The 27,566-nt window shown below is 37.1% G+C and overlaps 1 protein-coding gene across 2 annotated transcripts in view; it reads left to right on the top strand.

Moving 5' to 3' along the window:
- The window catches only part of LOC117410912 (solute carrier family 35 member F3-like), a 69,144-nt gene extending 45,657 nt beyond the window's left edge, over positions 1-23,487 (top strand). For both annotated transcript variants that reach the window (XM_034017861.3, XM_034017862.3), the window contains 6 exons: positions 5,365-5,692; positions 13,238-13,457; positions 18,085-18,210; positions 18,894-19,086; positions 20,018-20,107; positions 21,559-23,487. In XM_034017861.3, coding sequence (XP_033873752.1) covers positions 5,365-5,692; positions 13,238-13,457; positions 18,085-18,210; positions 18,894-19,086; positions 20,018-20,107; positions 21,559-21,800 — 1,199 coding nt within the window. In that variant the 3' untranslated portion in view covers positions 21,801-23,487. The remainder of the gene's footprint in view (positions 1-5,364; positions 5,693-13,237; positions 13,458-18,084; positions 18,211-18,893; positions 19,087-20,017; positions 20,108-21,558) is intronic.
- Positions 23,488-27,566: the final 4,079 nt, after the last annotated feature.

Genomic DNA, 27,566 nt, shown 5'->3' with positions numbered 1-27,566 from the left:
CAAGCGACTCAGTATGACTTTCTTGGTAGTTCTGAAGCTTGCCTTTTGTTTGTATGATTTCCAGTACTCCTTCTGCTGTTTTGCACTAACAAAAGATGAGGTTCGTTTAATCTATCTGGAATATAACACAGTTTTCTATAAAGACTAACCTTAAAATAGAGTGGGTGTTTGGATTCGATCACAGATCACGGCCATTGTGGGTCAATAGTGTTTGAGAAATGTAAGCAATACAATTGATTTAACTTTTGACTTGTATTAACAAAGTGGAAGACAGTACAGTTTAATCAAAAGAAGATTTATGAGTGGAACTGGAACTAAGTGGGTTGTAATGCTGTCTAGATCTCAAGGAAATTACCCTGGAAGAAAGAAACATGAGAAAGCACATATTGTGGCTGGTAAAGCTGGGTAATAACCGTAGTAAGCATTTTTAAAATAGTATATTTAATCTGCATGATTTTGGATATACCTGCATAGGTAGTTGGTCTGATAGTAATTGGGATATGAGCATGACAAAAAAAATGAAAAACCTGTGAAAAACCTTATTTGCTGCACATTTTACCCCACTCTTACTGCTCACTCAATGGCTTGGTATCTCTGATTTTATGTGTCCCTGTAATGGTGACAGACAAGACTTATTTCCCTTTTCTATTGTATGGTGTTTGCAATCATTCTCGATGGTTCTTGGAAATGTTGTGCAGTATTGAGATATCATTTTCTATTGTATGGTGTTTGCAATCATTCTCGATGGTTCTTGGTAATGTTGTGCAGTATTGAGATATCATTTTCTATTGTATGGTGTTTGCAATCATTCTCGATGGTTCTTGGTAATGTTGTGCAGTATTGAGATATCATTTTCTATTGTATGGTGTTTGCAATCATTCTCGATGGTTCTTGGTAATGTTGTGCAGTATTGAGATATCATTTTCTATTGTATGGTGTTTGCAATCATTCTCGATGGTTCTTGGTAATGTTGTGCAGTATTGAGATCATTTTCTATTGTATGGTGTTTGCAATCATTCTCGATGGTTCTTGGTAATGTTGTGCAGTATTGAGATATCATTTTCTATTGTATGGTGTTTGAAATCATTCATGATGGTTCTTGGTAATGTTGTGCAGTATTGAGATATCATTTTCTATTGTATGGTGTTTGCAATCATTCTCGGTGGTTCTTGGAAATGTTGTGCAGTATTGAGATATCATTTTCTATTGTATGGTGTTTGCAATCATTCTCGATGGTTCTTGGAAATGTTGTGCAGTATTGAGATATCATTTTCTATTGTATGGTGTTTGCAATCATTCTCGATGGTTCTTGGTAATGTTGTGCAGTATTGAGATATCATTTTCTATTGTATGGTGTTTGAAATCATTCTCGATGGTTCTTGGTAATGTTGTGCAGTATTGAGATATCATTTTCTATTGTATGGTGTTTGCAATCATTCTCGATGGTTCTTGGTAATGCAGTATTGAGATATCATTTTCTATTGTATGGTGTTTGCAATCATTCTCGATGGTTCTTGGTAATGTTGTGCAGTATTGAGATATCATTTTCTATTGTATGGTGTTTGCAATCATTCTCGATGGTTCTTGGTAATGTTGTGCAGTATTGAGATATCATTTTCTATTGTATGGTGTTTGCAATCATTCTCGATGGTTCTTGGTAATGTTGTGCAGTATTGAGATATCATTTTCTATTGTATGGTGTTTGCAATCATTCTCGATGGTTCTTGGTAATGCAGTATTGAGATATCATTTTCTATTGTATGGTGTTTGCAATCATTCTCGATGGTTCTTGGAAATGTTGTGCAGTATTGAGATATCATTTTCTATTGTATGGTGTTTGAAATCATTCTCGATGGTTCTTGGTAATGTTGTGCAGTATTGAGATATCATTTTCTATTGTATGGTGTTTGCAATCATTCTCGATGGTTCATGGTAATGCAGTATTGAGATATCATTTTCTATTGTATGGTGTTTGCAATCATTCTCGATGGTTCTTGGAAATGTTGTGCAGTATTGAGATATCATTTTCTATTGTATGGTGTTTGCAATCATTCTCGATGGTTCTTGGAAATGTTGTGCAGTATTGAGATATCATTTTCTATTGTATGGTGTTTGCAATCATTCTCGATGGTTCTTGGAAATGTTGTGCAGTATTGAGATATCATTTTCTATTGTATGGTGTTTGCGATCATTCTCGATGGTTCTTGGTAATGTTGTGCAGTATTGAGATATCATTTTCTATTGTATGGTGTTTGCAATCATTCTCGATGGTTCTTGGAAATGTTGTGCAGTATTGAGATATCATTTTCTATTGTATGGTGTTTGAAATCATTCTCGATGGTTCTTGGTAATGTTGTGCAGTATTGAGATATCATTTTCTATTGTATGGTGTTTGAAATCATTCTCGATGGTTCTTGGTAATGTTGTGCAGTATTGAGATATCATTTTCTATTGTATGGTGTTTGCAATCATTCTCGATGGTTCTTGGAAATGTTGTGCAGTATTGAGATATCATTTTCTATTGTATGGTGTTTGCAATCATTCTCGATGGTTCTTGGAAATGTTGTGCAGTATTGAGATATCATTTTCTATTGTATGGTGTTTGCAATCATTCTCGATGGTTCATGGTAATGCAGTATTGAGATATCATTTTCTATTGTATGGTGTTTGCAATCATTCTCGATGGTTCTTGGTAATGTTGTGCAGTATTGAGATATTATCATTTTCTATTGTATGGTGTTTGTACTGATCAGTCAGATGTCAGTTGAAAAAAAATAATTTAAAAGGAATTTCATTTTGTTCTGTATAGTTTGTAGGGCTGCAACAAAGGGTACATTTTGACCTTCGAAGGTTCGGAACATATTACCGAAGGAAGGTTCGAACCTTCGATGGTACTCATTTGCATAATTTACTGCTTGTTTATATTTGATTGAAAATCCTATTATTTTACAGATAATCCATATAAATGGCATAAAACATTCACATGTAGTTTAAAAATACATTATATAGAACAGTAATCATGTTTTTATAATTTCAATAAAAATATAAATACACGTTGTTTATTTACACGTAATTGAGCCTGCTTGCGATCTATACAGGAAGCTTGCATTGCAGCAGCACCAACTCCAGCGGACAAAGCTTTATTTAACAGTCACCGTGCCAAGCTGGTTATCAGTCACATTTTACTACTACAAAAAATATGAATAATACTAATAATAATATGAACTTACGCTTGTCAAGTGACCCCAGAGATTGGTTATACCTCCATGATACAAGTCGCTTGCACAGTTTGAATTCAATTTTTTTTTGGCTGTCTGGGCATTTAACAAAAAAATCTCACACAGCAGAGGGTTTGAGACATTTCTTTAAATACAGCTTACGCTATACAGCGCTTTGCTGTCGAGATGGCGAATGAAGAAATTAAAGGTTTGCCTCTGGATAACACGAGCTGGAGGGGGGAGGGGCGGCAGTTTTCGAAATTAAAATTATTAGTGTTAGCGTATATTTTGTATGTTTCAAACATATTCTACCTTTGCACTTATCTTACTTTGTCTTGTACACTAGGTACTCCGCACATATTTTACTGAAGCAATACAGTCACTAGAGGTACCCGCCCACTGCTTTGGATACTATACCCTGCTCCTTACATGGCAGCAGCTCCATACACGGCAGCGGCGCCATGTAGAGTTGCTGTACGTATAACGATTTGGTAGCGGATTTTAATAACAACTTTTGTTTACGTAATATTCATTATACAAATCAAAAGATTGAATTTTACATGTGAGTGACATGTAATGTGTGATTTATAGTATTCACACACTGTCAAACAGTTTCTGTTAACAGGAAGAAAAAAAAACATACAGTGCGTGAATGGCGTCTGATGAGCCTTCGAAGGTTTAAAACAATCTACGAATCCCAGGCTAGCGAACAAACCTTCGAACCTTCGGACACAGCCCTAATAGTTTGCTTGTGGTGCAGTTTGAAAGGGTCTAAAAGATCAGATTGTATACAATCAGACTGCAAGCCTGTTACAATGTTATAGACTGTACATTCACATTAGGTTTTTAAATATTATATAGCTGTAAAATAATGCAATCAGATTGCAAGCTGTGTAAACCACTTTCTGCAAACAAGAGCAGAATATTCTTCAAGGCTGGTAAATGTACTCACGAGGAGAATAACAAGGAGTTTTCAATTTCTGTTTGATAAAATGGTTTGGTACCGTGTTTGTTAGAATTATTACAATTCAGTTTGAGGTCAGCAAAACGATAGCTCTTGTCAAGGTCCCGAGCACTGTTATATATATATTACCATCATCACTGCAGAGGAGGCAGATTATATATACAAAATTACAACAATAAAGTATCCCAGACCATTATTAATGGGAAGTCATCAAGAAAACACGTTTTTTGCAGAGATCAAATGCGGTTGAATTTGAACGTTGCAGCTAATGCCATTATTGCTTACTGTAGCTCAACAGATGAAAATATATTAAAGGAGTAATGATATTGTGTCGTTGTACAGTAGGTGGCTTATTAAAGACATTTGTCAGTGTCACTGTAGAGGAACTGGATTAAAGACAATAAATAAACGATAAATCATAATTTAATTGAACTGTGTAGCAGGGATGCGTAAAGCAAGGTTACAAAGAGTCTGAGATACAAAGGAATATGCATGACGTTTTGTACACAGTGGACGCATGCACTTGCGAATTATTCCATTTAACCTTTCTATTCGTAAGCCTTTGAATGTGAGGTGTTAAGCTTTACTAATCGGAAAACAGTAAGATCAAAGGGGTTGTGGGATCTGGGTGTTAAGATGATTAAACAAAGAACTATTCTGTAGGCTTCCTGTGTGATACAGCAGCTTCATACAGTTTCATGCAGCATATATCGATGTGCAATGAGAAAAAATATGTTTTGGAGGTGACTGACTTTATAATAAGGTGGCAATATACTAGTCAATTTACTGTATAAATACTAATGTGTGCCAAGTACATGGATCGTACAAGCATTTGGTATGAGTAATGGGTCCTCTGGCCACTCCTAATTTATTATTATTATTATTATTATTATTATTATTCAGAATTCACACTAAAAGCACCAGACTGAACCCACATAGTGTAACTTACTGTACTTACTGCTCTGTAAGTTTAAAGATGTGAAAATAAGTTTTTAAAAATATCAGATAATAATAATAATAATAATAATAATAATAATAATAATAATAATAATAATAATAAACAAATTCAATTATTGTAACTGGGTTGCTAAAGCTTTTTTGGGGGGTTTTAATTTTGAAAATGTAACATGAGCCAGTGTTTCTTTTATGCGTATTTGTATAATTTGCTGTTGTCACTTGCAGGAGATGAGCGCCCTCGTGAAAACCTGACACCAGCAGAAGCGCAGGTCCCGGCTGCGCCAGACACCGAAGGGCAGAGTGTGACCCGCTGCTGTCTCAAGCTGACTGCCAGTCAAGCCAGGAAGATCTGCTGGGGGGTAGCAGTGCTTCTGGGTGTGTGCTTGTCCTGGACCGGCTCCACACAACTCGCCAAACTCGCGTTCAGGAAATTCGACGCCCCTTTCACCCTGACTTGGTTTGCAACAAACTGGAACTTCTTATTTTTCCCACTCTACTACATCGGTCATCTGTACACATCCACAGAGAAGCAGTCTCCAAGGCAGAGATACAGGTGAGGCTTCACTGGTTTGAATTTATTGAACAGCTGTCTTTTGATTTTCTAGGTCTGCTCTTGTTCTTCAGGCATTTTTAATTGTCATGCTTTTGATGTCTCCAGGTTGCAGCTCATACTTCTGATTTTCAACAGTTTCATATTAGCTTTTGGATGGTACTTCTGGGCACTCTTAGAAATCATAACCTGATGGTATATGGTTGCTGTTTGTATGCCCATCTGACTGTCAATACGTCATGCTTACATTTTTTATATATATTTTCCAATTGTAATATAAAGGACTTGGGGTGGGCAACGATATGAAAATTGTATATCAATATCGTGCACATATTTCAATATTGATATCGATAATATCGAAGTCTTCCAAAACACAGAATTATAATAACATAATTGCAATATCAACATAGATGATATTTACATATGAACAACAATAACTTGCTTTAACTTAGTGGTGCTTTGCTTCACAATATCCATGGAGAAAAACAAGGTCTTGCTATATTGTTTTACTATTCCATCATCATCCACCTCAAAACTGAAATATTTCTATACTTCACTGTGCACTGTGGGTTGTTCATCTTCATCTGCTCTGCCTGTAAATGCTGACTCATGACACCTCTAAAAGTATCAAGTACGGTGTCATGGTAAATTCTGCATTATTTTGATTTGAGTTTTGATGTTTTAAAAGTACATCTCATTTATAATACCGAAAGTTCACATTTTAAAAATACATTAATAATATTGTAAGTAATCACATGGACAAAGTGCAATGAACCGTTGACACACGTGCATATCTAATGCCAAAAGTGCTTAATGCAGCATGCAAATAGCGTTTGGTACCTAAACACCAATCAATGGAATAAAAAGGTTAAATAATACTTTAGTGTGTGGTGTCTGCCTATAAGACTGACAGTGATTGGTATGTATAGGGTTTGTTATATCTTAACCCTTTGCAGTCCATTTATTAAGTGCGTGTCAGGCGCGTCAGGTCCAATTTATTTTCACACGCGCAGTTAATTTTAGACGCGCTGTTTAAAAGTATTTTTTTCCACAGTCAAACAGGTTTAAAAGGCCCTGCATATCAACAAAGCACTCACTAGGCATCTCCAGCCCCGCCCCACCCTTTCGTTCGCTATAGCTTTCACATATGCTAGAAATAAATAATAATAATAATAATAATAATAATAATAGTCGTACATACCGATCAATCATCTCCTGATCACTCGTTTTATCACCAGACTCCTCAACAATGCGATCCAAGTCATTATTTTATTACTATAACATCTCAAAAAAGCTCTGCAAATGTCTGTGATATTCTCTGAGCGCTGATTCAGTAGCAGGCAGCTTGTTTCCTTATGGCCGCCGTTATCTGATGCCAGGGGCAAGTATGACTATTCATGAGATACGCCCTTTTTTTTTTTCGGCTTGTCTCGGCTCCTGTCGCTCCCACTCGGCCATTGAATGGTTTTCTCTGCTTTTTCCGGAGAAAAAACGACTAGAAACCCATTTTTTGCGTCTTTTTGATGATGTCGGACAGGGTCCGACATTGGACCGGATAGGAATAATTGCAATGTCGGACCAGGTCCGACATAGGACCGCAAAGGGTTAATCTAAAATAAACTTGATTATACTGCGTTTGTATTTTTAGCAGTATTAGCAATAACAAGTATGTCTCTGAGCGTACATTAATTTATTTTTAATCCCACAATGTCGCGATATGGAAATTATTATCGATATCGACTGATCATCAAAATATCGATATTGGTGCCAACCTGTCTTTCTCACAGGTTATAAATATTGGGGTAAATAGACTGTGTCTGTCTGTATATCACAGTTACATTTTTACGTATGCAGAAAACTACCCTTTCTAATTCTACTGAAACTTGATAATTGTAATGAGCACAAGTTCATAGTTGGAGGCTGTCTGTCTATATGATCAATTGTCAATTTGTCACACTTACATTTTGACATATATCTAGAGAACTACTTATTTAGTTATAATGAAAGGATGTTCTTTAGCACAAGTTATTAAGAGTATCAAAATCTGGGGGCACTCTATCTGTCTCTCTTTGTGTCGTACATTTTCACTTATACACGCAGTCACTGTAGTTCATGGTGAATGTATTCTATCTGTTAACTAATGCAAACTAGCACCTTGATTTCCTCACTACCGTTCGGCTGCTGGTTTTAATCTTTTTTCTTCTATAATCTCAAAATCCCTTTCTTGATTAGCACACTTCATGCAGGATCCTGAATGGAGTGCAGTGAAACAAGTCATCCTTACCCTGGAGCTAGTTTAAACAAGTTTATACTTCAAGTGTGAAATCCTTAAATGTGTCCATGAAGTTGAATAGAAAAGCTTAATGTGCAATGAATGCTGGCTTGACTGTCCAGCAGTAACCCTGCAGCACAAAGAGAACAGCTTGCAAACCAGCCTTAACTACTTCAGTGCTAAATTAAGGGGCAGCAGTGTGGAGTAGTGGTTAGGGCTCTGGACTCTTGACCGGAGGGTTGTGGGTTCAATCCCCAGTGGGGGACACTGCTGTTGTACCCTTGAGCAAGGTACTTTACCTAGATTGCTCCAGTAAAAACCCAACTGTATAAATGGGTAATTGTATGTAAAAATAATATGATATCTGTATAATGTATAATGTGATATCTTGTAACAATTGTAAGTCGCCCTGGATAAGGGCGTCTGCTAAGAAATAAATAATAATAATAATAAATGTAGTTCAACTAAAAGCTTTGTAATCTGCATGAGTGCACTTCATTGTGGTGCTAATGGAAACATGGAATAATGCCATCAACAAACACACAATATGTGTTTGTTGATGGCATTATTTTGCTCAAGTTTGCATTAAGACCTTCTTTATCTTTCAATATAATATTATGTTCTTGAATTGATTTGGTTTATTATTTTTCTCACGCTTGTTAGGGGTTGGTTTGATCAACCTATATCCAGCTAGGGTTAGTCAGAGCTGCTTTAGGGTTTATCCCAGCACAACCACGGATAGGTAGGGTTAGCAATTAAACATTTGTATAATATATGTGCAATGGTGGTTTTATTACAGTAAACCTTCCATTATGGCAAATTAACACAGTAAAGGAAATCTCCACCACAGCAATATCCATTCCACAATCAGCTTTGAAAAAATTAACTACCTGCTTTTTAATTACTGCAGGGTTCTCCCCAGGAATTCTGTACAGCCGGGTGGCAGAACATTATAGCCAGGAGCACTTAACGGATAAATAAACTTGCCTTACCTTAAATATATACTACGACAAGGAATTTGAATATTGTGTTGTTTTTCGTTGATTATACCTGATTGCTCTTTTTTATGTTCTACATTGTCTTTTTCATTACTGTTTTTTATTCTGGAATGCAACTGTTCATTTTAACCATTTTTTTTTTTTAACACAATAGTACTCACACACGTTTGGTCACCATCATAACTGTTACATTATTATTTATTTATTTCTTATTTCTTAGCAGACACCCTTATCCAGGGCGACTTACAATCGTAAGCAAATACATTTCAAGTGTTACAATACAAGTAATACAATAAGAGCAAGAAATACAATAACTTTTGTTCAAGCAAAGTACAAGTGTGACAAACCACAATTCAATAATACAGCAGATAATAGTGATAGTTACATCAGGATATTATTAAATAGTGATAGTTACATCAGGATATGATTAAATACAAAGTACTACAGGTTAAACACTTAGCAGATTACAGTATTCTGAAGTACAGGATTAAATGCAGTAAAATAGGGGGCAGATAAGAGCAAAATAAAGCACATTTACATGAAGGGTGATAGTGTCCCAGGATACAAACAGAGGAGTTCTACAGGTGCTGTTTGAAACCGGAGTGTAATAATCCAGCAACTCTGCACTTAAGCATTTGTATGTCAGATGACAAGTGTTCTGCTGATATCCCATCACGCTTTTCTTCTTAAAGGCGTACAGCCTCTATACATGAAATGTTGTAACACAGTTGTCGTGTGGTTCCAAGATTTTTTTTTTTCACCCAGCAGCACGCAAGTGGTCTGCTAGCAGCGCAATCAGTCCTTATTGTTGGAGGCACATGTACACAAGTTTAGCTTTTTACATGGTAGAGAACCTGAATCCAATTGTAATGAACATGCTTAGGATATTTTTTAGCTCAAGTTATTGAGAGTATCACAGTCGGTGGCTGTTTGTCACACTTGCCTGTGCATACTGTGTATGTACTATATGGTAGCTACCAGCTAAATGTATTTGCTGAGACTTATTGGTGTGATTGAATTATTTCTGTCTAAAATCTGAAATATTAAGATGATACAAAACATAACACAGTTTGGCACAGGATTATGCCTTAAGGTTCAGGTAGGGGAAACCATTGACCCTCCCAGTATGGCTGCAAGAATGGCGACGACAGAGTACATGAGGAGGAAAAGCAAAACCTGGGCTAACCCTATGATGAGACAGCACCGAGAGCTGCCGCCTTACCACTAGGATTTCAGCAAGCCTCCAAAACCAATGCATAGTCACTTATATAACTAGGACCCTAAATCCGCGTTGCGGAGATCACAGACAGAATCGTGGAGTTCAGAGAAAAAAAACGAATTAGGCACCCGAGGATATTACCGCAAAATCAGTTTAAACAAACAAAATATATATGTATATATTTTAAAAATTACTTTGAAATAGCACTGTGTTTGTAGGCTTCAAGAAACACGCGTCATGGGAATGCATGAAAGAACTATTTTTGCACCTCACAGCCACCATACACGACCGTGATTTTAACTGTAAAAAAGCGCAGCCTCTCGCTGCCACTTCACTTGCTAGCTACCGTTATCACTTTGGCAGTGCTTAATTTGTAAAGAAAGAGGAGATATTACTAAGTTCCTTTTTATTAAATTAGAATAAATGAAAATATTGAGGCTTTTATTTACATTGTTTGCCATTAATTATTAATGATAACATTACATCTATTTTGAAATGTTATAGTTCAGCTTGTGCTGAAAAGAAACTACTAAAAAAAGCCTACATTTTGACTTTTTTTAAATTTACAATGTTACATTGTGCCAATTTGTACCCTTTTTTTCTGAAAGCACTTTGATTAAAACCGTTTAAAAGGTTTTTTTTGGTCATATTTTTTCATGCATTTCTAACTTCATCATTGCTGTCAACGTATCAAACACTTGTGGTTATAAAAAACAAACTAACAAATTATCGAAATCATGAAAAAATAAATCTGTAAGTTCAAAATAATAAAACGGATTTCATAGGGCCCTGTATAACTAGTGTAGACATGGGCATTGATTTTCTTGAGGCATTCCTGATTAAATTACTTAAGCCCTCTGTTACATCTGCATTGTCAGTGTGTGCTGTATTGGCTGTGAGTCATGAGAATGAATCATGACTTGGTGGCAGGATTCACTTGGTCTTATTTACAGTATTGGACGTGTGCCAGCTGATTCGATGCTGTATATGCATCAGCGTTATTTAATATAGTCAGTACAGTGACAGAAAGGGAATTTCATACAGCTCATGCAGAGCCAGCAGTGAGTGATTTGTTTTATACAATTACCAGGGTATATCAGAGTGTCATCTGCTGTTCTTTTGTATCAAATAAATACATGCATAAGACACAAATAACATGAAACAGTTATAAATGAAACAGCCATTGACAAACTGCTAGGATTCTGTTATGAATAATACTTTGTTTGCATCCATTTTGTCCTTCAGTTGTTACTGCATAGCAATTTCTATAATTTTACGTTTTGGGAAAGTGTTCAATCAGGTGACTGTAAAGCAAAGCAATACACTAGAATCAATACTGAGCCCTCGTGTATCAACTATGCCAAGATGTAATACATTGATCTTGTCTGGCTTGAGACCACTTTGTTTATTATTAGAACATTTCACATCTTCGGTTGTTATCGTGCTGTAGAAGTTGGGCGGACTGGTATATTGAATGTACTGTTAAAAAGTTTAAAATGTTAAAAGAGAAAAAAATCAATAGAAATAAATAGAAAATAATCAATTTAAGGAAGTGTACACAGATAGGTAGTTGATGAACAAAAGGAGCACAGGCAGAAATAGGAAAGCAATTAGGAAGCTGTGTGGTCCAGTGGTTAGAGAAACGGGCTTGTAACCAGGAGATTTCAGCTGGCTAATGTTTGTTCTTGTTGACTGACCAATGAGATCATACATGGAAATGTTCATGCTTGAATCATCATTTGAACAATAATCTATGTTATTTGCTCTACTGTATTGATTATCACTGTATGTCTTGTATTGAATGTAAAACAACCACCAGTGTGGATTTTGTTGGGTGAGCCTGACGTTCACCTCCTATCATTCAGTAATGCAAAGCATCTTGGATGTTTTTGGTTTTGGTTTTCTCTATAGCATGATTGCGCTAAAATGGCTGAATGCATTTGAATGCATTTGAGCTGCTTGTAACTCGCAGGCTGTCTTGTGACGTGGATGTGATGTGGGCGGCTCACAGGAAAACCTTGCAACTGCCATGTGATTTGAAGTTTTGATTGGGTGTCTTTTTGAGTAGAAACTTTCTTTTTAAACCTTAAACCTCTGGAGTGCATTTGAGCCCACGTTCTAGATGTGAAAGGCCTGTATTCATGCACTCTGTACTTCTTGTAGTATGTAGGCCATGCCTTTTTGAAAAGGGTTGAATTAAGCTCAATAACACTGTAGTCATGTTAACTTAAGAAAAATGTTCTTCCTTTATGTGGCAATGTGCCCCGCCCATGTGTGCATTTCTATGTTGTATGTTGCGTGTGGTGTGTTAATGTTTGTGTATAGGCATTGGTACACGGGATATAAACGGGTCTGTGCAGCACAAGTTATTTAAAATGTATAATTGTATTTAGGCACGGGGTTGCACATCACTGCACGTGCATTTAAAGTATATAAGTATAAAGTATATGTGAGCACGAGGTTGCACATAATTAATTCACATGCTGGGATTCAAGTGAATAATTAATTAGTAATTGAATCCCGGCACAACAGTATATGTAGGTGCACGTTTCACTCACTCGAGGTTGTGTGTTCGGTGAGTGGAGAACGGGTGTGGAGAAGGAGAAACTAAAAAGTAAAGCTAAGGAAAAAGTAAATATAAGTTTGTTTGACTCACCGTGTTGTTTGTCTGTTCATCCACCGTTTAAGTGTTTATCCGTTTTGTTTGTCTATTTATTTTGGCCTCAAGTGCCGTGTCCTGTGTTTTGTTTTGTTCAAACCTTTTATTTTACAATAAAATGGCGCAAGCAAGAGCATTTACCATTTCATCCACCGTCTGCCTGTGTACTCCTTTCTGCTCTGACGTAACCACTAGAGCCTGCCTGCCACATCCATTCACGCTCCCAAGATAATGCATAATCAACATGCATTGAAACCATAAACCATTTACCCCTTTCATAATTTTCAAAACATGATTATTGCTCATTATAGGGGTAGCGTGCATACTAATGCTTTCGGACGTTGAAGTTGGATTGCTTCTGGTGGTTGACACTTTCCCCTTTTGTCTTTTGTGTTCCTAGAGAATGCTGCAAGTTTTTTGGTGACGACGGATTGACTGTGAAGGTGTTCTTTACAAAGGTGGCCCCTTTTGGTGTTTTATGGACATTAACAAACTATCTGTATTTACACGCACTGAGGAAAATAAACACAACAGACGTGTCTGCACTGTTCTGCTGTAACAAAGCCTTCGTGTTCTTGCTTTCCTGGATTGTTCTACGGGACAGATTTATGGGAGTAAGGGTAAGTTAATTTAGTTAAGATCACCACCATTACATTTTACATGCACTGCACTTATGTTTACATGGCCAAAACTACTTATTATACAAGGTATTGCTCTTTTCTTATATTGATCATGGCTGTGTCATTTTCCTGCTATGGTATCAACTGGCAAACAATCATAACACACCATATCTCATATCAAGAGATGAAAAAGAAAATCTCCATCTGCAGCACAGTAAATGCATCTTGGCTGCACATATCACCCTTACAAAGGGCTTCAAAAGAAAAGCAGAGGTCAAACGAGGTGTATTGAAAGAGTGTCGCTTTGTTATTCAGTACAAACACAACATTAACCCTCAGTGCCCCTTTCAACTGTCTACACGTGAGGTACTGACTGAAACATTCAATATCTTCTCCTCAAACATGCAAAGCACTCATCACTAGAGCTAAATAAAACAAAATAATTGGCGTCCTTCAGTATTTCAATGAGGCGCTCTTAAGCTATTGTATACTGTATGTATAGTTCAGTTTGCTGTGCCACAGCAAATACATGTGTTAATGCTTTACTTCCTTAACTTGGAGCACAATTTAAAACGCTTAATTTACACAAAACATAACAAGGCGGGCACAAAACTGATCTGCGGCTTGACAAGCTTTCTGCAGAGTCACTTTCAGCCCCAGATATTCAGGAGCATCAGTAGCTCAAGTCAGATGGGAAAGTACATTTGCTCCTGTTAATTAGCAGTGATGGTGTGTAGCTTTGCCAATACCCTGTGAGCCACCTGATTGAGTGAACATTGAGCGAAGTACTCCCGCAATCCCTGCATTCAATTTAGGAAACCTCAAATAAATGTCAACTCAGTACTGCATTTTCCTGTTTTATGGGTTGTTTCCAGTACATGAAAACCGTTTTACACTTCAAGGTAAATTGAAGCTATAATGTAACATTCAATACAAGACATACAGTGATAATCAATGTAATGCTGAGGTGGGATTTGAACCAGGGACCTCCTGGTTACAAGCCCCTTTTCTTTAACCACTGGACCACACAGCCCCCTGGTTGTGGTTGAGCGCGCATCAGAATGATCTGAATTAGTTTCTCTTTGCTTCATGTCATTTCACAGCTGACAGAAATCGAGAGACACCCAATATTAACACTTCTGCCCACGCTGCCTGATATATAGGACACCCCATAGAAAGTTAACAGAGTTTCTGACACTTGTTAATGCAGTAGTGTGTTCAGTGTCCTATGTCTGGATGTTTCATTGAATTGCATCATTAAACATGATGCAGAGCTGTATTCTTTGACTGAATCTACCATTTCTCTGCTGACAGGTGGTGGCACCAAACAATGAGCAACACCTTTACATGACTGCCAGCTCTGGTCACAGGGGACACTGTTACCAACACCTTTATGTGCTGTAGCATTAGCTTCTTAAATATGGCCTCCATTCTTATTCTATAGGAGTTGCACTGTTGAGATTAAAAATGCAGCTTTGACCCAGGGACACAGGACACCTCTTGTGCGTTGGCATGCTTCAATTAGAAGCAGAAAAGCCTTTGACAGTATCAAACTGACAAGCAGCACATCTTCAGCGGCTAACAGGAATGGAAGGTGCCGAGGAGGGTAGTGCTGCAGTACTGAGAGGAACGTTCCTCTGTTTGTTCCTGCCTAATGGGTCAGCAATCTGTTTGTTCTGTGAAGTGGCACTAAATAAAAGAGGCACCTGTTCTTTTTATATTTGATGTCCTAATTATTATTTGTTTACTTAAAATAAAAACAGTTTCACAGCTTTTGTAAGGTGGCTTGGTGTTTGCATTATATCGCTACACAAACTAGCAGTAAATTAGTGTTTTCTCTAAGTTTGAAACACTTAAATCTGCCTTAACATATTACCTGCTTAAACAAATAAACACACAAATATGATTCTGCATGGTTTAGAAGAGGTATATATAAATCTGTGTATTACAGTTATTTACTGTCAATGATCTTACTGAGGGTGTATGCTCAGGGTGGAATGACGTTGTAGGGTGGGTAAGCAGAAGTGGAATGACCCAGCAATGGAAGATTTTCAACAAAGAGTGTATTCCAGGAGCGTGGGGCCTGATCAATTTATTGACAAGGCCCATGTGTAAATTCACTTAACTGTTTATTTCAAATACATTTTAGCCAGTGCAGTATTGCACTTCTTTATGTGTAAAGCATTATGCTTATCCAACCAAGACCTAAGGGTATGTTAAGATGTAGAGGAACATGCTAAAAAAATGTGTAACCTCTCCAAGTGAGTGGGCTTATATTTGTAGTTTTCCATGTCCAAAAAAACAATTTATCTATGTCTTGCAGCAGTAGCATTGTGTTGGTAATGGAGTGTATCACTGTACAAACCATTCTACTAGAAATTTGAATTTCAATTAGGTTTTTTTTTTTCTGGATGAGGCTTTAAGCCCCTATGCTAGATTAGACCAAACGCTAGAATGGGCAAGTTACTTTTATATTTTGTATGTGTGTAGATACATACTTCTGCTTGGAATTGCTTTTAAGTATTTATCAATCAATAAATCCATTCATTAATGTGTTGATTTAAAAACAAGAAAAGCGGTCTCCTTCTCTCACTTTATAATCGAGTACCAATCAATGGCAATTAACTTCCGAGTTTTAAAAGCCAATTAGATTATTTTCCTCTCATCTGAGGCGCTGACATTTTTACTGGCTAAATACTGATTAAGCATGATTTACACAGAACTAAAAACCAGGTGTCCTCAGAGTTGGTCAAAAGCAGAGGACGTCTAGTACCCTCTCAGGTTAGTTTTCATCAATGAAAGTCTGTAAATTCAAAACGAAATGTGATGTTGTGGATGATTTGTAAACAGTGAACCGGCTGTAAATAACTCATTTTGTTGTACTTTCTTTTCCAAAGGATAGAATAACCATTTCGTCCCTTGAGTGATATGTATTTCCATATATATCTTAAAATGCACCATTAATCAAAGCATCAGTTATGTTTTGTATTTTTGCCCGTTCTCGATTTGGTTATGCACAATTGTAGCATTTTACTAAACTGGAGAATCTCAGGACAGATCGTACCAATTTTAACATTATATTATGGTTTATTGTGAAGGCTTTGAGGTGAATACCTCAGAAATGCTATATCAATTCACCTCAGAAATGCTATATCAATTCACCTCAGAAATGCTATATCAATTCACCTCAGAAATGCTATATCAATTCACCTCAGAAATGCTATATCAATTCACCTCAGAAATGCTATATCAATTCACCTCAGAAATGCTATATCAATTCTAACATAACACTGACTTGGTCGATTCGCACAGGACTATAAAGACACAGGACAGTTCACAGGGGACTAAATTTCACAGATGTCGTATTTTTATAGTCCCATGCGAATTGGGCTTTAAAAGCAATTCCAAGCACAAGTACGAGGGGCAGCGCCCCTTCTAAGTGTCACTTTCTATGCAGTGTCTGTGTTGTTTTTGCTGATCTAATATCTATAGAGTCCATGTGTTTGAGGATGTATTTACTACAAGAAAACAAAAAAAATCAAAAATGAGATGAAGACTCTTACCTGGTCGTAAAGCACATACTGAAGGACAGGATTCAGGGCCGTTGTTTTCAAAGTGTTTACTCGTTAGTCTTTATAATTACCTTGTATTTTTTTTTTTTTTTAGAAATAATCCATGCAAATGTTACAAAACGAGAAGCAAATTAGAGACCTTGAATTATATTATGTGTTTTGTTCTAGTTTTTTAAAATGAACTAGTATTTTTCTCCTTTTAAAAAAAGAGTTAATTAAAGACTTGAGTAAAGTAATTTGCTGAGCGTCACATATTGGGTGTATTGCTCATTATATGGGGTAGTAAACATGGCCGCCAGTCGGATTGTTTTTAAATCATACTGATCTGTAATTAATGTAGAGCTTTATATTCACATTTAGCTGATTTGCTTTGGTTAGCATTCCCTGATGAATACAATTACAGTGATTCACTGGATGATTGTTGTTACTGTATGAAAAGTCTTGTGTTTTAAGAGTACACCAGAGAGTAAAAGAGCAACACACTTTATGTAATGTTTTCTGCAGTAGTGCAAAACGTGGCATGATTGCTCAATTGATGCATTAGAAATCTGCTTAAATATATTTGTTTCTTTTTAGTACTACCATTTGCAGTCACCTCACTTTTTATGTTTGTTTTCTGTTTTCTGTTACTGGAGTCCAGATCAAATTGGAATGCAGTATGTAGTTACAATTTCCCCTACAAGCAGGGTTGAAATCAAGTGTAAAATAAAGAAAATGGTGCCTCCTTATTCTTTAGTTTCACATCAATACAGTATGTGATAGTTACATTTCTTTGCAAATCAAATGGGACTAATCTCAGTGAAGAACCCAGGGATAAATTGAAATACAGTCACAAAAGGTAATGACAATGTGTGTGCTTATGTACAATAACATTCTCCACCCCGAATACCACTCAAGGAATTAGACACACTGATCATTGAGGAATTGCAATGTTAGGGCAGTTGTTTTAAATGTTTTGCCCATTCCCTGTATATTATTTTGCATTTACTGACTAAAATCTGCACCAGCTACATAAAAAAGCTAATAGTTTGCATCTCTTTTCCCTCCCCCATCAGATTGTTGCAGCAATACTTGCTATTGCAGGTATAGTGATGACGACCTACGCCGATGGATTTCATAGCCATTCAGTTATTGGCATTGCACTAGTTGTTGGATCCGCATCAGTGTCAGCTCTGTACAAGGTACATGCATTTTTAACAATCAATAAGGTGATTGCTGTCTTCTAATACACTAGCAACCACTGTTACGGTTTATCTGTAGGCACGATTGTAATTGTCCTGTAATTGCTCAATTATCATAGTCAGTGATTAGACTGTCAGGTTGTCAGTAGCCTGGTGTTTTGCCGTGTATTTAAACAAGAAAAACAAAAGATAAACAACCTTTTGGAATTTCCATCTGTGGCAGGCCTGCTTGTATAAATAGTGTGTGTGAGAATGTAAGGTTGGCAGGGATGGTGTTATTCCTGTCCCTGCCAACAATCGCAGGTGTGGCCATTCCCCAATTAGATATTTGAGTGCTAATTGGAGAATGGCCACCTGCAAGCAGGGAGAAATCATTTGTTTCGGGGAGAGGAGTTAGGTGAGTGTAACTGCATTTGTTTGCAACTTTGTTTTATTTGTGTTAGTGTAATAAACATCTTTCTGTCACTGGGTCCAATTCCTGCTGGTAACTAGCCTGGGTCATGATGCTACCCTGTCACACCATCCAACACAATACAACAATTATCTCTGGCTTCAAAATCAGCCAGGTTTTGAAAATCGATCTCAGTATGCTTGGCCGTTCACAAAAGCTAATTAAGTTGGTCTGTTATGTTTTGCAAGATGTGCTTGTAAATGATATCCTCACCCAACTGACTTTGCTGCAGGTATTATTTAAACTCATCCTGGGCAGTGCCAAGTTTGGAGAAGCAGCCCTGTTCCTTACAATACTGGGAGGAGTTAACTTTGTATTCTTCAGCTTCGTCCCTGTCATACTCTACTTCACCAAAGTGGAATACTTTGACTCGATTGACGCTGTTCCCTGGGGGTATCTCTGCGGGGTCTCTGTCTTGTTGCTGAGTAAGTAAACCGGGCTGTGATCTTCTTTGATTATGTGTATATAGTTAGAATAATTGGTGACAGGATCTTTTGATTTTTCACCGTCCAGTTTGCTTAATTGAACTGCGGTTCAATGCCCCTTGAAGTGATTACACTAGTCAGTACTAGTCCCTGTTGTATATTCTAGCCCAGCAATAAATAACCTACTTCAATATGTATCCTTTTTTACACCTTTAGCTGTCCCATGCTCCTTACCCAGTCCTTTTTCCTATATCCATCAATTTCTCCTATATCCATCAATTTCTCCTAATTGTGTATAATGGAAACAATTGCTGGAGATACAGACTGCTGTAGTAGTGTAGTTAAAACATTCTGTAGCGGTTCGACTGTTAGACATTCTGTTTTCTGCGATAAATGCCATCTATCGCAAGTCCTCATGATGCTGGCGAAATAAGTAAAGTGCAAAAAGCTATATAGAACCTGTAAAAGGCTATTGACCATGTTTTCAAACCAGGAGGTATATTTTGACTAAATTTATATTTTTTATTATGTCAAGTGAAGTCTCTTCCCTCATTCACTTTCATTGGGATTGATAATCCCTTTACCCTGCAATAAAATGACATGGTACAGTTTGGATAAAGAAAGGTTGTAAAAAATGTCTATTGACTGCAGAGCAATAGCAGCAAAGTTGAGTGATTGATTCGGATGAGCAGAACATAACGGACTTCTTATTAAAAGCCAGAACCTTAAAAGAAGGAAAACCCAAAACATGTCATATAATATGTAAAATTACACGGCGAGTATAGGGCACTCGGAGACAAACTTTGTCTCAGATTTTATTTCTTAGAAGACTGTTATTTCCTCTCGCATTTTAATTATTTTCAACTAAAAATATATTTTAATATTTAATGTATGTTGTCTGATGTTATCTATGCTGCTATTCTTTTTCCAGCCTTCAACATCCTGGTAAACTTTGGCATAGCTGTCACCTACCCCACACTAATTTCCCTTGGCATTGTCTTAAGTGTACCTGTAAATGCTGGTGAGTAACCATTTTAACCCTTTGCAGTCCATTATTAATTGCGCGTCAGGCACGCCAGGTCTAATTAATTTTCACACGCGCAGTTAATTTTATACGCGCTGTTTAAAAGTATTTTTTTTCACAGTCAAACGGGTTTAAATGGCCCTGCATATCAACAAAGCACTCACTAGGCATCTCCAGCCCCGCCCCACCCTTTCGTTTACTATAGCGTTCACCTATGTAAGAAATAAATAATAATAATAATAATAGTCATACATACCGATCGATCATCTCCGGATCACTCGTTTTATCACCAAACTCCTCAATAATGCAATCCAAGTCATTATTTTATTACTATAACATCTGAAAAAAGCTCTGCAAATGTCCATGATAGTCTCTGTGCGCTGACGCACTCAGCCAGCTTGTTTACTATGAACGCCCCGTTATCTGATACCTGATACCATGTATGACTAATCATGAGATACGCCTTTTTTTTTTTTTTTTTTTTTTTTTCCGACTTGTCTCGGCTCCTGTCGCTCCCACTCGGCAATTGAATGGTTTTCTCGGCTTTTTCCGGAGAAAAAACGACTAAACACCCGTTTATTGCGTTGCTATAATGATGTCGGACCCAGTCTGACAAAGGACCTGTGAGGAATAATTGCAATGTCGGACCCAGTCCGACAATGGACCGCAAAGGGTTAATCTTAGTTTGAACTAAGGGTCCGGTTAAATCAATAGCTTACTTGTAGCCTGTAAAAAGTGACAGACAGAGAGAGCTGGGATCCTTTTGGGGTTCTGCAACACTCTGTCAGTCCCACACTGGAGTGAAGTTGCTAACCATGTGATCTTTATTACTGGAATATTCGGCCCATTGAAGCCGTGGTGAAGGAATCTCAGGACAGGTGACAGCAGTAAAGGTTAAGTGATAAGGGATTTGGGTACAGTGGACACAAAGCTGCTTCTAGCTATACAAAAGCAGCAGAAATATTGCACGTTATTTACAAAATGGTGCTTGCTTACCTATGTGCAAGTTTTAAATCTACAGACCAGGGTTTTAAAATTGCCAATCAAAAACCCACTAGATTTGAATACAGATATGTGGTGGCTGCTTTGAGTCATATCTCTGACTCACAAACTAGCTATTTCTTTGCCTAACCATCTGCTGTGTGTATAGCGATGTTCCACAGGGATCCAGTTAAGGTCATTTTATATTTCTTTCGCTTGTCAAAGGCAGACTTAAACACACCTGAGTCATTCTCTGCTGGCATAGTGTTGTATACAAGCTTAAGTTTCCTTATTGAATTGTAGTGTAAGCATCGAAAGTTTGTTGTTTCCTTTGACCTCACCTCAAAATTGACTTTATTCTGACAAATTAATAGTAAAGGTCAGTGCAGCGTTGTCCTGCAATAAGACATTCAGCACAGGCACTGAGGTGTAGACACAGCTTTAAAAGCCTCTATTTTATTTTTCAGCTGTGGATCATTACACCAGTGAAATAAGCTTCAACACCGTCCGCGTGATTGCGATGCTCACCATCAGCCTAGGATTTCTATTGCTGCTCTTACCAGAGGAATGGGACCAGCGGATCATTAAACTTCTGACTCGGCTCAAAGTGCGGAAAAAGGAGGAAGCAGCCGAGGGGAATGGGGAAGCAGGACCCGGACTCAGCTGGAGTAGACGGGCTCGATCTTCAATGTCCAATTTTACTCATTGATGTCAATCGTGAACGTCTCAAGTCTACTGTCCAACAATAACACAATTGCGTGATTTTACATTTCTTACCAAACGAAGCAAAAAAAGCACATATTTCTGTATTTTTATTTTTTTTTCTATATGTCGTGAAATCAGAAAGTCTACAGCTCTGCATGTTGTCCTGTTGCTTGAAATCTCCTTCACTATCGCTGGGACTTTCATTGTGATTTTGTTTTAAAGAAGTTGTGATGCATTTCAGAAATAACGGGTGGGCTCAAGCACAGGGTGTAAAAAGGACAGTCGCTTCTAGTGACTTTGGTTTGAGCAGGAGTCACCTGAACAGCAAATGAAATCCTTTTTATATGATTATTAGATTTGTATCCACCAGGAGGCACCCATGTATTATGAGCTGTTACCATAGTGTGTCTGCCCTGGGGAGAGAAGTTTCTTCTGATGTGATCAGAAGAGGGTTTCTGATACTGGGGAAAAGCCTTTTTATAGATCTGCCAAATGTTGGAAAATTGGCATGGGTTTAACCTGGTGAGCCTTTGCAAACATGATAAGCTAGTGACTTATGAAATACAAGGGTTATCAAAGAAGCTTTTATAACATAATCAGGTCTACTTGTGATGTAAATAGTGCTTTCGTTTAAGTCATTGGATGGAAGGGCCCTTTGTAAAATGGCAGGGTCTATCAAATTTTAGTAATTTAAACACTGGCACAATTTAGATTACCTGAATTGATCCTGATGCTGTTTGTCAGACCTGATTACTCCAAAATGGAATTTGCACCATTTATTTTTTTTAAAGGAAAACAAAATGGTAATGTTTGCAACACAAACAAATGTGTCATCTTTTCACTGGAGTAAAACAGATTTCATAAATATGGGCGTCACAAACATCAGCAGCACTGAATACTGACAAGGTCTGCCCAAGGCAGAAAACATTTAGTGTTTCTAAAATATAGCTCCACCTAATGGCAAAAACAGAAATGTACAGTATTTGTACATCCTGCAGTTTAAAGAAGATTGATTGTGGGATTCCAGATATTTAACAGATTGTGCTGTTGGAAGTTTTTCTTTTATATGTATCTAAACATAAATACATGTGCTTGTGCATTTTACACTGTGATTACAGAATATGTACTGTTGTTACCACTTCCTTTTCTGCCTTGGTTTTAGTCTTAAAAAAGTGGGCTGTGAAGCAAAGCTGATGAGAGCCAGGATTTAAAGCGAAACTCCTTTGGATTATTCCCTGCTTCTTCATCTAGGGACATGTGTTTTTTTTGTTTTGTTTTTAATTTGTTTGCATTGTCTTGAATGTGTCATTGTTACTGAGAAATGCAAACAGCCCAGTCTACTCACAGCACCCACAGTTATTAATCGTTTTAATAATTTATCAAGAACATGTTAGTTTGATGAGAACATACCTAGGTGTATTTGTAACTACAGTATAAAGAAATGAAACACTAGATAACAGTTCATCCATTGCCGTCCTGATAAAGCAAATGTCCAACACTGTTTCCCATTGTCATTTTACAATGACAATAGCAAATATACTATTCTATTCCTCTGGAATTATTGTTAAATATGAGAGTAAACCTTTGTAAGGAACTATTTAAAAAAAAAAGTTTATAAAATACAAACTTAGTTAGATTCCATTTGATCCAGCAACTGCTTACTATTACACTTTGTAATGCAAAGGTAAACCAGCTAATATATATATATATATATATATATATATATATATATATATATATATATATATATATATATATATATATATATATATATATACATTATTTACATTACACATTATTTTCAAACATATCCACATTACACATTTATTTATTTTTAATTTTAGGGAGGATTTTGATTTCTCTTTTTTATTGAATGTTTTATTAAAAAAAATATCAAATATCAAAGAGATTTGTCAATGCTGATCTTTCAAAATACCATACATGTTTCTTAGTTTTAAACCTGTGTTGCTTTTGCACAATAGTATTAATTATATAAGTAGTCTGTTATGTATCCAACTGTGGTAAGACCAGAGTAAGGATGGATATGTAAAAAGTCAGATGAATGAATCCTGTTTTAAATACCATTATACACAGCTGTAACAATTACTATATTTACACAATTATTGTTTTGAGATTCGGCTTGTATTAGGGAGCTCCCCTAAATCCCTTATTTAGAAAGATACAGGGTATTAATGCTTGTGACAGGGTAGCCGTCTGCTGTGTGGATGCGTGCATTCGCTGCTGAGTGACAGGCAGGAGATCGAGACAGAGGTTGAGGTTGATACGTCCCGCAGGCGAACAGGATTTATTTACATATCAATACACTGAACAGCTCACGTGACACTACCAGCAATGGCAGCGCACGGAGCACATACAACATGTTTGAAAACTTTGGTAGGATCTACAATATCTGAACTAATCTTCTCTGTTCAATAATAAGCTAACGCAGCTGAAGAGCTTGATCATGGTGGATTAATAGTTGAGGCGGATATGTGACAGGCGGATACGCGACGGATTGTATTATTATAACCCTTTTACACTTATGAACATCTGATAAGCCTTGGCAAAGCTGGGTTTTTCCAGTATTACGGAAAGCTGTATAAACTCATGACACTGTTCAGAACCTGTTTCAATCCTTGAACCTCATAAAGCACTATGCAATTATTTCACCATGCACCATCTGTTAGGCAATTCTTAATGGCACAGGAGCACAGCTACTTGCTTCTGCGAGTACCTGCTGAAACTCAGTTACATTCTTGTGAGTTAGCCTGCTTTTAATTATTATCATCTATTCTAGGTTGACAATAATCAAGTGGAGAGGGTTGTTCCATCATCCATGCTGAAAAAGAACACTCTAATTTTAGAATAATGGAGAATAACATGTATGCTTGAATTAAGCATGGTTATGGTGTTGGCACAAGTTGACTTGCTGTCGATGTACCCTAGTGTCTCGAGAGAAAGTAGTTTTAAGACCCTGTGACCTTGGGAGCAATTCAGTGAAGTCTGATGTTTTCAATGGTACACATCGTTTTCCTCCACCCTTCTAAGGGCCAAAGATTTTAGTACAATGTTCTTATCTTTTTTTATTATTATTAGATTTTTGCACTAAAACCATTTATTATTATTATTATTATTATTATTATTATTATTATTATTATTTGTATTTATTTATTTATTTTTAACTGGCCTTAAATAGCTGCTTTTACGCTGGCTTTGTGACAAAAGGAGAACTATAATTTGAACTGAACCCAGGATAAGAAGTTAAAGCAGTACTACAGAGCAAGGCAATGTAAAGTCAGGGGAGGCTGCTCTGATCATGGGACGATGGAATGCTAAAGGGATTATATGCTTTTCATTTGCTTCCAACATTCTTATATTGTTTTTGATAAATAAGGTGAATAAAATACACACAGGTGAAGACAAGCTTAGGGTAAAGTGACTATTGAAGTGCTGTTTTTACGGTTTGAGAGATCAACTTACTCGCTGGATTTGAGCTTTGTTATCTTACTAAGTGATCACAGATATACTTTGTACACTTCATTTTTTTTTATATCTTTACCATGAAATTGCTGTACATAGAGTGATAAATAAATCTGAGAAACAAGCATCTGCTTTTTTCGTTTTTTGGGGATTTTTTTCAAACAGTTTTATGAGAAACAAAACCATGATATTTTATAATGTGTATCTCATAGGGACCAGGATCTTCTGGTTTTCGTTCCATCTGAGCTCTCGATTACTTAATTGAACCAATTATTTTCTTAATTGATCAAAACTAACTTTATTTTCCAGGTCTTTAACCATGGATGATTTAAAGATACCCAGAAAACCTGCAGGATTGTGGCTCTCCAGGACCAGGATTGGCCATCCCTGTCAAAGACTATCATTAAACAATCCTGATTTCCTGACTCTCAGCATTATCTGAATTGTGATCATTTTTTTGTTCCTTGCTTTTTTTAAACTTAAATTGAGGAATTATATTTTAGTATAAAATGTAACATGATTATGGGGCACTCCATCCTTACAATAAATGGCAGAATGAGTTATATTTAAATTGTCTAAAAACTGAAAAAGATGCCAGAACTACCATGTTTGGTTCTATTGGGGAAACTTGGAATATTCACATTCGTAGACTATTTACAACATTCTAATTCTTATACTCTATTTTAGTAATTTATTGGTTAACTTGATTTATTTCACCTGCCACGGCAAACCGTGGTGATATTAGAAGCACCTCTCAGCTTGGTGGAATGGTGAACTTGGTGCTCCCTTGTGTGCCTGCACATCTTTGCTTTCTGTTTCTGGTGCAGGTTTTTTAGGGCTTTTTGGAAGCGCTTGCTGAGCAAGGTGTAGAGCAGAGGATTGATGCCAGAGTTGAGCAGAGGGGATTTGCATGGGTTCCTGAGTGCTAGCACTTTCAATGACCTCCACCAACGACACAATAATGAAGGGCATCCAGCAACAGAAGAAAGGAAATATTACAAGGAAGAGGCAGAAGACCCTGTGATGCTCCCTGCTGTGGGAGCCGTGCCTTGAGAATATGCCGTGGTGGGCCTTCCCTGGTTTTGAGACGCCATGCAAATGAAAAGAGGTGTCCGAATTCCAACCAATACCTTAACTGCTTACCGAGGGAAGCTCGGGTAACATTTTTTAATTCACGTTGTAGATGATCTTCGAGAAAGTTGGTTTATCCCTTTCTAATACATTTGGGCTGTTTCATTGTAGATGGTGTTCCATGTCGTGGATCCTTCTGGCATGTCCTCTGGCGACCTTGACTATCTTAACGTAACAGAACACCATCACACAGGCAGGAAGCAAAAATGAAAACCCAGCCACGAATCCTATGTAGCTGAGGTTGCTGGGCCACTCCACAGAACAGCTGTACATGGGCACAATGTAACCCAGGTTACTCCAGTCCAGTAACGGGGGCAGCAGGTGATGGCAGCTTGAAGCACAGTGCACTGAGAACTATAATGTAAGCAATCTATGATGGTGTGTTAGCAATCCAAGGTGATTGCAGCCAGAGTAAGAATAGAGGCTGTGCAGTACACAGAAGATGTGTAGCTAACATAACAGCATAAATCCTGCAACATCAAAAAGCCAAAACGAATTACTCATATAACTTGTAAAGCAATGCTAAGCATTCAGGCTTTTTTTTCAAGACGGTTTCATTAGCTGACTGATACAATTCTGGGGAAGGTTGTAAATAGTTAAAATACCTGAGATTAGTAAAACATAAACAACTGAGTTACCATAAAATTACTTGAAATGGAAAGAGGTTTTAAGGCACTTTTAGAATTAATTTATTCAACTTTCCTTACTGATTTATAGATGGAAGTTTAACTGATTTTGAAGCAAGTGTAGAATCCCGACTACATCAATATTAAGTGAACTTTTTTTCAGAGAAACCACGCTCGGTGCCTTTGAGGCAATTAAACATTTCTACAGTTCTATCCGTGTTTAATAGATGTATTCATAGACCATGTTTTACATGCAGTTTGTTTTTTTGTTTTTTTTACATGCTGTTTTATCCTGTACGTTAAGACACTGACTCCACTGTGTATCCCCAAAATAACTTACAGGGGGTCCCAGAGTGGCTCATCCAGTTAAAGCGCTGCTGCTGGTAGTGCAGGATGAATCACACAGCTTGGACGGCACCAGTTCACGTCTAGGCTGTGCAAAGAGGCCGAATATTACTGGGGATTATTAATCTTAACCCACATTGACTTTGACACTCCCCGGGCTGGGGATGGGAAACCAGCAGGGATTGCTT

Source organism: Acipenser ruthenus, chromosome 6 (genome assembly GCF_902713425.1).
Source record: "Acipenser ruthenus chromosome 6, fAciRut3.2 maternal haplotype, whole genome shotgun sequence".
Classification (NCBI taxonomy): Eukaryota; Metazoa; Chordata; class Actinopteri; order Acipenseriformes; family Acipenseridae; genus Acipenser; species Acipenser ruthenus.
The sequence above is the reverse complement of the archived record's forward strand: the minus strand, read 5'-3'. Positions and strand labels throughout refer to the sequence as shown.